General features: G+C 45.8%; 2 protein-coding genes across 3 annotated transcripts in view; both read left to right on the top strand.

Moving 5' to 3' along the window:
- The window catches only part of AGBL4 (AGBL carboxypeptidase 4), a 1,220,133-nt gene that overhangs the window by 986,984 nt on the left and 219,716 nt on the right, over positions 1-13,433 (top strand). The window lies entirely within an intron of this gene.
- BEND5 (BEN domain containing 5) overlaps positions 1-13,433 on the top strand; it is a 47,440-nt gene that overhangs the window by 6,127 nt on the left and 27,880 nt on the right. The window contains exons 2-3 of one of the 2 annotated variants that reach the window (XM_057710311.1): positions 9,247-9,380; positions 11,491-11,875. In XM_057710311.1, the coding sequence (XP_057566294.1) occupies positions 9,247-9,380; positions 11,491-11,875 (519 nt within the window). The remainder of the gene's footprint in view (positions 1-9,246; positions 9,381-11,490; positions 11,876-13,433) is intronic. The other variant, XM_057710322.1, reaches the window with a different exon arrangement.

Raw genomic sequence — 13,433 nt, 5'->3', positions numbered from 1 at the left:
TAAGTCAGGTCAGTCAAAAAGTATGATACCGAAACTAAGGTGGCAGTGGTCATGATGGATCTGAGATGGATTAAGGTTGGAGACTCCATAGGACTTGGGAACTGTCTGGTTGCGGTGATGTGTGTGATGATGCTGTGGCACTCTGGGCTCTCCTCCCTCTGTGGGGAGCACTAAAAGAGCAGTTGGGTGGGAGAGGACATGATGAGTTTAGTTTGAGACAAGGTGAATCTTGGGGGCCCACAGACATCTGGGCAGATACTCCAGGAGAGCAATTAGGCATGTGATCCAGGGTTCAGGAGAGTCTCTGAAGTTGGGCTGAAGATCCCGATGTGGAAGTCATTAGCCGTGGGAGTGGTGGGGTCACAGAAGGAGAGGGGGTAGAGTAAGCGAATCACACAGAACTCTTTAGAACACCAGCTTTTAAGGGCACCGCTAAAGAAGAAGAGCCCAAAAAGGTGACTGGGAAGAAGCAGCCAGAGGTGCGTGAAGAATCAAGTGATAACCAGGAGACACGGGTGTCCCAGAAATCAAATGAGGAGCAAGGTCTTTGTATCCCAGATCTCAGTCTGTTTTTGTTTCTTTTAACTGCACAGCAACTGCTTTTTCGTCTGAGCTCATTGGTCAAATGTAGGATAGGACAGCTAAATATATAAGCAGGAGAAGAGAAGATTCGCATGGGATGACATTTTGGTAGTTTTGAATGTCTGAGTTTTGCCCCAGTAGAGGAAGGATCAGACCTGTTCTTTGGGGTCCAGAAAGCAAAATTAGGCCCGGGGAGTGGAATTCACAGGGGTTGGTGGGAGGAATGTAATAGTAGCAGAGAGAGCAGGTGAACAACAGACAGGGCTTCCGGCATGGTGATGAGCTCCCCTGTCAGGGGAGGTGGACATTCTGGAATGAAATCCCGCCCTGTGGGAGTACCGGTTAGATGACGCCCTCCCTCGGGTCACTTCCTTAACTATCAAGGAGGCGGTGTTAGAGAGCTGAAAAAAGACAAGACTTTGAAGTGAGACAGTCTGGGTTCAAATTGTGAATCTGCTACTTACAGGCTGCGGGACCTTAGGGAGGTCACTTCACTTCTCTGAGTTTTAGGTGCTCAAATGTAGAGATAGTAGTGAGCTGCTTGCCCACTATATTATTTAGCACGGTAATATGGAAAAGTACTTGGCACATAGTAGGCACTCATTAAATATAGGTAGCTGATAAGGACTACGGTGCCTAAGCATTCTTGAGAGAATAGCTTGCTTAGTTGGGGGTGCCACCGTTTGTGGAAAGGAGCTATTTAGAGGGCCAAGGAGCGGACAGGTTTAAAATTTAACTTGTGTGTGTTGTAAATCCTCCTGGGGCTTGACTTTAGCATGAAAGGCTTACCATCTCCCCCCATGTTTTACCCCTCAGTGACCCTATGGTGGGGCCACGTAGTCCCCTGGCAACAGCCTGGTGAAGCACATGAGGGTAGCTAAACAAACGAGTCAGCAGGCTGAGCTTCCTAGTTTCATCCGTGCCCTAGCCCTGTGCCAAGGCCAGTGAGGCCACGGGAGTGAGAGCAAGGAGACTTACTGAAACCTGGTCGGCAATTCTTCTCTCCCTTTGTGGATGGTCTCAGCAGGACATTTCTTCAAAGGAGCCCACCTGGAGGGATTAGATCATCTACTCTTTCCTGGCACTGCACAGAAGAGAAAGAGAAGTAGAATTCCCTGTGGCTGGCTGGTGGTCACACAGCTGGAAGGATCTCTTAAGGTTTTTTAGTGTAGTTCCCATGTTTTACAGAAAAGAAAGCCGAAAGGAAGTGACTGGTCACCCAGAGAGCGAGTTACAAAGCCAGGCCTCGAACCTATGTCTCTTGATTTCTTTCTGCTTTACCACAGCAGGGCACTCGTCTTCTTATCGTCTTGGCTAGATACAGTCCTTGAAACTTGAGAATTTTGTCTGCCTTGGATTTTATAAAAACAAACACCATAGGCCAGAGAGTGAAATGTGCATGCCTTTTCTGTGGCGTGTCTGTTTTTAATGCAAATGTAAGACTTTGCAGGGTTTTTACACAGGTGAAGAACTTTAAACTTGCATATAGATATTTTTAAAACAAGACAAAACCTATGTAAAACAATTTCTGTTTAGCCTTTCAGAATTTCATTATAGCTAACAAGCCCACACCACATTAAACTGTGACATTGGATTCTTTTAATTATCCAACATGATTTTATGTAAAATGGGAGTGAAGACAGTGCCTCTCCCATTTTAACTGTATTTCAGATTCTTCAGGGGTATCTTCACTTTTGAAGACAGACTTGCATTGGATTTCCTGTCCACTGACCTATTTTCTAAAATACTATTTGCTCATTACCACGCCTCCATTTTCTTCCCCCCAGTGGAAAGTTTAATGGGATGTTTCTCCCTCTCAGATTAATAACAAATACCAAGTTCTATATTTTTGAAGAGCAGCTTCTACCATATTTTATGGCTTTGAATAGGGACTCTATTTGGGGAATTATTTAGGGCTTGTTGGTCTTGATCAGCTTGGGGTTCAAGAGATTGGTATCAAGTCATACTTGTGCTAAATTCAATTGGGGAATTTATCACAGCGTTCTCCTGAATGTAGGCAAGGGCTTGGTGAAAAGGTTGGCACTTGGAAAATTATATTGACACACTCACCATTTTATACGTGCCTTTTAGTTCAGTTGAGGAAGTTACAGCAGCTTGGTAATCTTACTCTTGTTCCTGTAGGACAGTTAGATACTAGAACCAGGGCCCGAGTGTCACGCAGACCTGACTGGAAATTCTGTCTCTGATATTCAATAGCTTTATGTCTTAGGCAAGCCACCTTTCTTCTTTGAGCCTCAGTTTCTGCTTCAGTAGAATCATTATGGGGATTAAATATCTTGATGTTAGTGAAGGATTTGACATGGGGCCTTGCACATAGTAGATGCTCACTCAGGATTTGTTGAATAGATGAATGCAATTAGCTGACAACGTAGTAGCTGGAAAAGAGGAGGAGAAAGTTGATGCCCAAATCCTTGGTGGCTTTCTTGCCCTGGAAGAAAGAATCAGGAAGTCAGAGTCAGTGAAGTTTGTCTTTTCAGAGGCTACGTATTTATTTCTGTTTGCACTAATACTGATTATTTGGTCTTAAGCTTGGAGCAGTCACAAAGGTGGGTTGACTAGAGAGTTTTCCTCATCCTTTTGAGTCCACTGCTACTTTCTTTTGTGGTTTCCTGGAATGCAAACCCAGAAGCATACTCCAGAGCCACATTGAAATGCTGCATGAAGTTACCTGCTGTCTTAGATGATCCACACCACCGTTCACCTTCATTAATGTGATCAGTCAAGAGTTATAGCTTCTTGTCACCCTCTGTTCAGTCTCCTCCTCACACCTCATTCATCTTGCTTGCCACTGCCACATTAATCTTCCCCAAACATCTCTTTCATCATGTCACAGTCAGTGTCAGATACCTGCAGTGCTTCTCTTTGCCACAGGGTAAAAGTCAAGCACATAGCCCACAGGGGTAGCCTTACAGCCGCTATTCATTGAACACCTAGGACAAGAAAGGCACTGTGCTTGGTGTTTTATATGCACTACCTTTTGGAAAACAGTTTATTATCCCCACTTTACAGATAATGAAAGTGAGACTAGGACAGGTGAAGTAGTCTGCCCAAGTTCCCACAGTTAGTATGTAGCAGAGCCAGAATTCCAAACCAGGCCCACCGGATTCAAAAGATTGGGCTGCTTTTATTAAATCCCGAGCTTCTCCCTCCCAACAAGGTTGTCTACTTTTTAAGGTGACGCTGAGTGTTCTGTAATCTTCTGTCGACTAGGTATGGATGTGAGGTATCACCTTTATCTTGGGATTAGGGTTAGGAAGGCCTGGAGATTGGAGATTTGCCTCACATGAGCCAGCATCTCTCAGAAAGTCAAACCTTGTATTCTGGTTGGGATTCTTGGTACATCCTAGGTTGTAAGGCTTCAAAATACCACTTAGCAGAGTGCTCAACTTAGAACAAGGGCGAGTGGAGGCCTCAGATCTTCCTGAGCCCTCGCAGGGAGCACTGTTCAGGAAGGAGACATGAGCATTAGGATGGAGCCAAGTGGTAGGTAACTCTCAGAGGTAACTCTCAGAGAAGCCTCAAGATCCCCCTGGCGAAGCATTGGGGCAGCCAGGATCCAGGTCAGAGGACATGTGATTGGAGGGACTGTCTGCTTCTGCTCCTTTCTGGAACTCACTCCTGTCACTCAAACCTTCGTACTGCTCAGCCTACCCTTTCAAAGAACCCAGTCAGGGTCTGCATCCTAATTCTGTTGTGCCTGGCGATAGTTACTGCTATCTGGGGACTTCCTGAGGCTCCTGGCAGGAGAGCAGGAGTAAAGTGGTCTTCTGCTTTGAACTTTAGGCTGGGAAATTTAGGTGTCCTTATCTAGAGTCATCATTCATTCATTCAGCATTTATGAATATGGTGCAACCATATTTTAGGCATGTGTTTGGAGAGAATAGAGCATGGGCTTGGGAGGCAAAGAGATCTAGATCAAATCCTGGCTCTGTGCCTTCCCATCCGGGTGGCTTTAGGCCCTCTCTGAGTCTCATTTCTTCTTTTACAGAAAAAAACGCAGGCAATACTTAATTGCAGGGTTGTTGGGAAGTATACTGATATGTGCGAATAGCCTTATAGTGCATATCTGGTAGGTAATAGGCATTCTAAAAGTTGGTAGCCTATTTTTTAATTGAAGTATAAGTCACATAACATAATTCATCATTTTAACCATTTTAAAGTATGTACAGTTCAGTGTTCTGCAGCCATCTTCACTGTCTAATTCCAGAACATTGTCATCACTCAGAAAGAAATCCCTGTTACCCATTAAGTGGTCACTTCTCATTGCCCCTTCCCCTACGTCCCTGGCAAACATTAATCAACTTTCTGTCTCTGTGGCTATACCTAGTCTGGACATTTCATATGAATGGAATCATATATTATGTGGCCTTTGTGTCTGGCTCCTTTCAGGTAGCATAATGTTTTCAGTATTCATCCATGTTGCAGCAAGTATCAATACTTAATTTCTTTTATGGCTGAATGATAATCTGTTGCACGTATAGACCACATTTTGTGTCCATTCATGAGCTGATGGACAGTTAGGTTGTTTCCACCTTTTGACTATCATGAACAATGTTGCTGTGAACATTGGTGCATAAGTTTTTGGTGGACATGTTTTCATTTCTCTTGAGCATATACCTAAGAGTGGAATTGCTGGATCATATAGTTATTCTGTTTAACCTTTGGAGAAACTGCCAAACCATTTTCCGTAGTGGCTGCCACATTTTACATTCCCATCAGGGATGTATGAGGATTCCAGTTTCTCCATGTCCTCCCAACACTTATGTTTATTCTCTGTTTTTTTTCTTTTTTTTGATTGTAGCCATCCTAGTGAGTATGAAGTATATCTCATTATATTATTTTTGATTTACATTTCCCCAGTGAATGATAATTTTGAGCATCTTTTCATATGCTTGCTGGTATAGCCTCTTTTTATTATTCTTTCATTAAACACTGTTTTTAATGAGTCTGTATATTGTATGGCCAGGCCTATGATGTGGGCCCTGCCCTGAGGTTATTCACACACCAGTGGGAAAGGTAGACCTCAGAGCAGATGATTGCAACATGGGAAGAAAATAGGCTACATAGTAATGGGACCTTTGAGGAGGAAGGAGGAGTTGAGTGGAGGCTGGCTGGAGTTTGTCAAACAGAGAGGAGAGGAGAGGGCATTCCAATTAGGTGGAGGAGCATGGAGCTTTGGGTATTGCTGTTAGAGTGTGGCTTCTGTCATGATATGGGGAGTAGAGCTCTCCCAGTGTCACCCTTCTCAAGCCAGGTGGCTGGGCAGGTCTCCACCTCAGCAGGCCTGGGCCAGCAGGAGGCTCTGCTGAACTTTCCCATCTGCTGTAAGTACTGGGCTCTGTTGCCTTCAAGGCACATTTACTCGGCCGATTTGATTCCACTTGAGGTCGATATTCTATCTCCATTTCTGTGGTAAGAGATCAGTGATGCTTACTGACACAGCAGCTTGCCTGACTTCTCACACCTGCCACATAGCAGAGCTGGACTTGGAATCCAGGTTGTCTGACTTTTCCACACCTGCAAGCTGAACCTCATTTCTTCTTACCTTGACGTTCAAGGCCATTTATTCTCCAAGCCCCAGCCACCTTAATCTCCTTTCTTACCTCTTCTTCCTGCCTGTAACTGAACCATCTTTTGTAACCATTCCAATCTAAATGTTTTCGCAATCTTTTTCACCATCTATCCCTTCCCCTCTTCTTGCCATCAGTGAACAGCTACCCTTTTATGAGCACGGATGGTCCAAGTGCCATTCACTCCACTCAAGTTCTTAACACAGCATCCTGGCAGTGTGAGTAGGAATTATTTAAGTCACAGATGAGGAAACGGGATCAGAGAAGTAAAGGAAGTTACCGAAGACCACCCTGTAAGTAAGGAGTCTAGCTCAAAGGGCACTTCCTCTCAAAACCCTGCCATGGTTGCACTGACCAGAGTGATCTTCCTTGCCCCCAAGATCCTACAGCAGTTACTTTCACCTGATTCACACTCAGTATATGAGGTCTTATCACAATCTTATTGAGGGCTTTTCTTTTTCATGGCTTTTTATCTTGTGTCCCCTAACCAGGTGTTCATTCTCAGTGCCCCAGGGCCCCAGAGACAGATCCTACAAGTGTAAATTCTTCATAAATGTTAAGCTGAGGCATAGGAGGAAAAGCTCTGAACTCTTGTTACATGGTCTGAGTTATCATGCTATTCATGTTATGACACTAACTTCTGTGACCTTGCACAATGGTGCGCTCTCCAGAATGGGAACCCTGCCTGTCCTGCTCCTTACTGGGCCTGACTGCTGAGTGGACAGATGTATGGATTTACCATTTGGAACCTCATCTCCATTTTGAAAGAGTAAATTCAATGATCTGAGGATAGTTCTCAATTCAAATATTGCCCAGGTTGGTGAGTCTCAATGATTGCTTCCCTCCATATCAACGTGATTCTGAGCTACAGAGTTTCAGCTCAAGGCGGCAGAACATAGCTTGTCGTTTCTAGTTTGGTGGCTGCATCTCAGATTTCTGCCCTTGAACTTGTCAAACTGAAGACTAGCCCAGGAACTTTGCCTCAACACATTCAGAAGTCCTAACACCATCTTCTCATCCCCTGTATCTCTTCCAGTTTCTTTCTCTCTTGTTTTTTCACATGTGAAAACACCCATACATCCCCTTTCAGGATAACTTCATTTGGAGCACTTTCTTTATTTTTTACATTTTAGCAGCTTTTTGACTTAGAAAGAATGAATAGTGATTTATAGAAGAGGAGCTACTGCTCTTGGTAGAAAAACCACGGTCCCTGCTGTTGTTCATGCCTAACCCTTTGGGTGTATTTTATAGATACAAAGAGAACAAGAACAGGAACTGGCCTTTTTGTGAAACTGGTACCCGAGGATCGCTGCTCCACTAGTGGGAAAGGCCATTTTCACCTCTGGTTAGGAGGGGCTATTAACAAAGACCACCTCTTCTTTTCCTGGGCAGTTCCCTTACACTCTACACCTTCCTAAGGCATTGCTTTGTTTTTTTAATTGTATCTTTGTCCACATTATGTTGAGGGAAATAGAACGATGCTGAGAATGTTGATAATAGCAGTTTTAGCTTCCTGTTCATTGAGTGCCCAGTGTGTACCAGCCGTGCTGCGTGGCAAGTGTGTGAAGCGTTGCTGTCATCCCCGCACTTCTTTATGGAGGAGACACCTGAGGTCATGCGACGAAGGCCTTGTTCCTCCCGCCTCACCCTCACCCAGTCACGGAAGAGCTGAGGTTCACGCTGAGGGCTCTCTGATGCTAGAGTCCCACCCTTGACCAGCTGGGGGTCTATTCCAAGGGCCATTTAGGAAGATTTGGCACTTAACTACATTCTGGAGTAGTTAGGTGCTTATAAGCTGCTTTCTCAGCTTCGCTAACAAGTTGTGAGGAGAGAAGCCTGGACCGGGGGAAGTGTAAGAGCATGTTTAACACACGCACGTACATGTGCACACACACTCACACTCAAAGACCCTGAGAGACTGGGCTTAACCACTCCCTGGCCACATACCACGTGCAGCATTGGGCAACGTGCTACAAACTACATTTAGGGTATAGCAGTGGGAACCTCTGAGGAGGAAGAAATGATAATTCCCAGAGTCTCAGTTCAAGCCCAGAAAATAGGACCTCAAAATATCTACCATTGGCGCCAGTTCCAGAGCAGGTTCGAGCTTCTACCTCTGAAACTCTCCTCTTTGAATTTCTGCTTTTGACATTTACAGAGAGAGACAGATCTGGGAAATAAAGTTTGAAATCTGTGCAGGAGGAAAAAAAGTCTCTTTCAGATTATCTGAAGTTGAGTTTAAAGAATAGGAAAGTGAGAAGAACTAATATCCCTTTGTATTTGTGTAGCACTCTTATAGTTTGTAATGCACATCAGTGTGTGTGGTTATCACACGTAAGCACTGGGTGAGATGCCAGAGGCCTGTTTCCCACTTCTGGCTCTTCCTCAGACTCACATCCTGGGCACGCTCCTTCCATCCTCACCTGTAAAATGAGAGTTGGACCACTTGGTCACTGAGGCCTCTCAAACTCTGTCATTTCACAATCTGATACCAGTAGAAAGACAGTAAATGTTACTCGTTACTCTTTCTTTGTCTGTCTTAACTCAGCCTGTCTTGTGTCTGGGCTGTGGGGAGGCTCTACCTCAGTTCCAGTTCAGGCTTTATCTCCATAAGAGCTGTCATCCTTTCATGCTCATTAGTACCTGAGCTGGCAGAAGCCCACCAGGTTTTCCTGGGAGGTCATTTAGCTTAGAAAAATCTCAGTTGTTGATGGATTCATATGCTAGTTAAGTTAAAACCAGACAGCAATCTAAGGGCCATTCCATGTCCAAGATTCTAGAATTCCATAAGAGGCCACCCTTTAAGATATACTTAAGGAACCCCCTTAGCAAATTCATTGGGCGCTATTTCAACACTTTTTATGGTAGTACTTTTAGCATACATCCTTGATCCTAGAGTTCGATCTGCACTGCTGCTCCCAGGAGCCCTACGTGAAGGAGGGAACATGTCTTGGGTTTGTTTGCTTTTCCTTTTTAACTGGTCTGGCCTCAGTCATTCTCTAGCATTTGAGGTTATGGGCATTTTGAGCACTTTGACTCATAATGAACCTTGTTCTCTTGATATGCATTTTAGAAGACAAATCTGACCTTGAAAACAGTGTGATGCAGAAGAAAATAAAAATCCCCAAACTTTCTCTCAATCACGTAGAAGATGATGGGGAGCTTAAAGATTATGGGGAAGAAGATTTACAGCTTAGACACATCAAGGTAACAAAATCTTTCCTCTTCTTGGAAGTATGGGGGAGCATTTTCAGACTTCTGATAGCTAAAGAATTCCAGTCTGGCCGCCTCTGCCCATGTAAATGTCCCCTGGTGTCACAGGCCTTGATTTTTTCACATTGGGAGAGCCTTGGGACAGCTAGTGTGAGTTTGCTCTGCTGGCTGGCTTTTCAGGGAGCACTGTCCTGTTTGTACTGTCGGTGCAGTGTCATCACTGCTGAGGGCTGGGAATGGTGCATTTCCCGCTGGCCTCCAGCTCCGGAGAGGTCACTGCTAGGCTCCAGGAACACGAGGAGGCTGTTCCTGGGCAGCAATTCAGAGCCAGTCACTATCAGACCGCCCCCAAACAGCTGAGAGTGGACTCACGAGGAGGTGGGGTGTGCCAGGTTCACACAAAGGGGCTAACGTGACCCTGAATTGGAAGAAAACTTTTGCATGCAGTTGCATTTCCTTTGGTGTGCACCCTAGTTGATCTCCAGCCTTCACTTGTAAGCATGCTGAATATCTTGTTCAATAAGCCAGATGGTTTTTTCTGTACAGTGGGTGCCCCAGAGGAAGGGAAGAGGAAGAGGGATACTTCCTACATTGACCATAGTCTGATTTTGGACAGAGATCAAGGACATTCCCAAAGCATAGTCCAAAAGATACAGTTGAGTTTAGCTCATGCATTCATTGCACCCCTACTGTAGGCCTGGCCCTGTGCTGATTCCTGGGGTCATAGATATTAGACAGACATGGGCACTGCGCTTAGTGGTCTCACAGTGCAGTGATGCAGATGGGCATCTAAAGTGATCATTATAATTTTAATGAATAAATTCATCTGGCCTAGCAGCACTTTATCCCAGTGGATAAGATGACAGGATAGGATTTTGTATGTAACCTAATCTCAGTGTCATGGGATTTTTTTTTTTTTTTTCCCAAATGTTGAGGAGCTTATTGAGAGGTTAAGGCAGGCTTGACTGACACAGTTAAGTTGCCTGGAATCTTGTGTCTTCAGTTGTCTGCACTTCCCACAAGTGCCCCCAATTAGGAGAGCTCCTAGCTCTCCTGCCCTGGGTGAAGAATTCAGTTGGTCCTATAACTCCCACTTCCCTTCAATGAAAGCTTTGTACACTTGAGCTGGAATTTCCTCAGGCAGCTGAAACCCCAACCCCTGGGTAGTCCTGGATAATTCTCTTCTCACTAACTGTCTTCTCTGTACCCACTTCTTGCTTAGCTTCAGCCTGGCCAGAGTCCAAGGAGAGGCTAGCAGATGTGGGGAAGGAGCCTAGTGCTCTAAGTTAGGCTTTGAGTTCTGGGTCTGACTCTGTCTGTAGCTCACCATGTGACCCTGAGTGTAGTCCTTCCCCTCTCTGAGCCTCACTTTCCTCACCTGTAAAATGAGACAGTTAAACAGAAAGAACCTTCCAATGCTAGCATTCTTTAAACTTTTCAGTTAAGTAAATGTTTATCAAGCCCCTGCCAAGTGCCTGTTCTGAGTAGGCAGTGGAGAAACAGAGAAAATAAGACATGGTTCCTGCCCTAGATTAGAGCTCTTAGCATCCTTCCCAACTAAAGCATTCTTGAGGAAAAGTTTACTTGGTGGAATGCCCTTTTATTCTTGGGGCGGGGGGTGGGCAAGGGGCTTCTGTGTTTTTGTTGTTGAAGAGATTTAAGTGGTGACTCCCCTGGGGTGGCTAGGCCTGGCCTGATTTCTCACTGATTCTCCACAAATACACATTGAACACTCCCTGTGAGCGCATCACTGCCTGGGCCCTATGGGTGGGGTAGGGGGCTGGGGAGTTGGGGAGGGCGGTCATGATATAATATGCACCCAGGAGGCAGAGTGATGGAATGGAAACAGTGCTGGCCTGGGAAACCAGAGTCCTACTTCTGCCACTAACTGCCTGTGTGACTTTGGGTGAGACCCTTCCCCACTCTGGACCTCTGTTTCCCCATTTGTAAATTGAAGGGCTTTGACTGAGTGTTTGCACAAGTTTCTCCAAGCACTGACGTTCTGTGGTTCTGTGATTCTAGGATTGACTGGGGAAATATTGAGCCGCAGTCCAAGAAAGTCCCAGCTGCTCTTGCCTGAACTGATTCTCGTTGTCCTACACAGAGACCCGAGGGGCGGAAGCCGAGTGAAGTGGCGCACAAGAGCATCGAGGCCGTGGTGGCCCGGCTGGAGAAGCAGAACGGGCTGAGCCTGGGCCACGGCACGTGTCCGGAAGAGGTCTTCGTGGAGGCCTCGCCGGGCACGGAGGACATGGACAGTCTGGAGGACGCGGGCGTGCCCCGGGCTCTGTATGAGGAGCTGCTGCGCAACTACCAGCAGCAGCAGGAGGAGATGCGCCACCTCCAGCAGGAGCTGGAGCGGACTCGGAGGCAGCTGGTCCAGCAGGCCAAGAAGCTCAAGGAGTACGGGGCGCTGGTGTCCGAGATGAAGGAGCTCCGCGACCTCAACCGGAGGCTGCAGGACGTGCTGCTCCTGAGGCTTGGCAGTGGTGAGTGCCGCCCCAGGCCACCTGCCACTCCCCACAGGGGCATGGTGTGTGCGGCTCCTCTTCCAGGAGGGCGCTGGGGAGAGGCAGGCCGAGCGTCCCTGAGGCCAGCGAAGGGCAGAGACTTGGCTCAGCAGTTACCCCAAGGTCGAGCCACTCCCCACTCAGAGGGGATCTGACAGGAGCTGTCGAGTGCAACAGCCTTAGCTCTCTAGAACACAGCGGGCAACACTGAGAAATGTGGCTCAGAGACCAAGAGCTGGCAGCATACTTGCCCCTACTCATTTCTGCATTCATTCAGCAAGAGGCAGGACCAAAGGTAATAGGAAACCTCTTCAAGGGGGTTTCAGGATAGTAAAGAGAGCTAGACACGATCCTGGAAAAATGTATTACTTTAAATCAGAAAGTGATAAATGCCATGGGAGAGATGTGGATAAGATGATAGGAGAGTTCACAGGATGGAGAGAGGTTATTTGTAACTGAGGGAGGCTTCAGGAAGGAAGTGGGTCTTGAAGGGTGGGCGGTCTTTCAAGGCACAAGAGGAGGCAGAGGGCGGCCGTCTCACTGAACTATACTAAGAAGAGAGACTGCAAATGTAGTTTAAGGACAGGTGATTGAAGGCCTTGAAAACTATACCAGCCTGGGGTTTTGGTAGGAATGGGAAACATTAAGTTTTGAGCAGAGAGGCACATGACATTAGGAAATTAATATAAAGATGTATAAAACTCTGATTTTCTCATAGAAGAACTTAATAGGTTCTTATATTGCAACTGAATTTAACAAACTAGGTTTTGAAATTTTCTCATCTAATGTGATTTAGAAGCAGGAATCAGGGGAAATCTGAAAGGGAGCAGCTTTACCAGCAGGCAGAAATGACTGCTTACCTGAGAGGAAAAGACAGAAACACTCTTTCAGAACACAGGAATCCGGAATTGTAAAAGATAGAGGCCAGTCAGTATTGAGCAAATCAGTATAACACAAGTTCACAGCCTCCACATCCCCTGAGGACAGTCATTAATAAGCCTGTGTCAGTATTCTTTGCTTCAAAAAGGGAATAGACTAGAAACACAAGTGCCATCCCCAAAGTTTAAATCAAATACAATTTTATACTCAAGAAGGAAGATTTGTATTATCTAGATAATAGATTTACATATAAAGCCTCATTCTTCTTTGATGTTTAGGTAAATGTACTACCTTAATTATGTTTATAGGTGCCTTTTACTACCTAGAGTATGTCCCCAAGGCAGTGTCTCAGTAGATCTTCAGGGTGGCCTATGGAGTGAGCCAAGAGGCCTTTTCATGCCCTTGTCACAGAGAGGGAAACTGAGGTTGGGACTTACCCAGAGTCACCTGGGGAGGCAGAAGCAGAGCTCACCTCAAACCATATCGCCAATTCCTGGGCTAGTAATGTCCCCACTCCCCAGCTGTGCCTTGGCCTGGGCCATTCTCCCAAATCATGGCCCATAGAGGCGCCCAGTGACACTAAAGGTCACATGTGGTGTGTAACGTAAAAAGTTATTAATTTTTTTTTATCAAAGTAAAATCTCAAAGAGAAACCCTA

The sequence above is a fragment of the Hippopotamus amphibius genome, chromosome 1, assembly GCF_030028045.1.
Source record: "Hippopotamus amphibius kiboko isolate mHipAmp2 chromosome 1, mHipAmp2.hap2, whole genome shotgun sequence".
Taxonomy (NCBI): Eukaryota; Metazoa; Chordata; class Mammalia; order Artiodactyla; family Hippopotamidae; genus Hippopotamus; species Hippopotamus amphibius.
The sequence above is the reverse complement of the archived record's forward strand: the minus strand, read 5'-3'. Positions and strand labels throughout refer to the sequence as shown.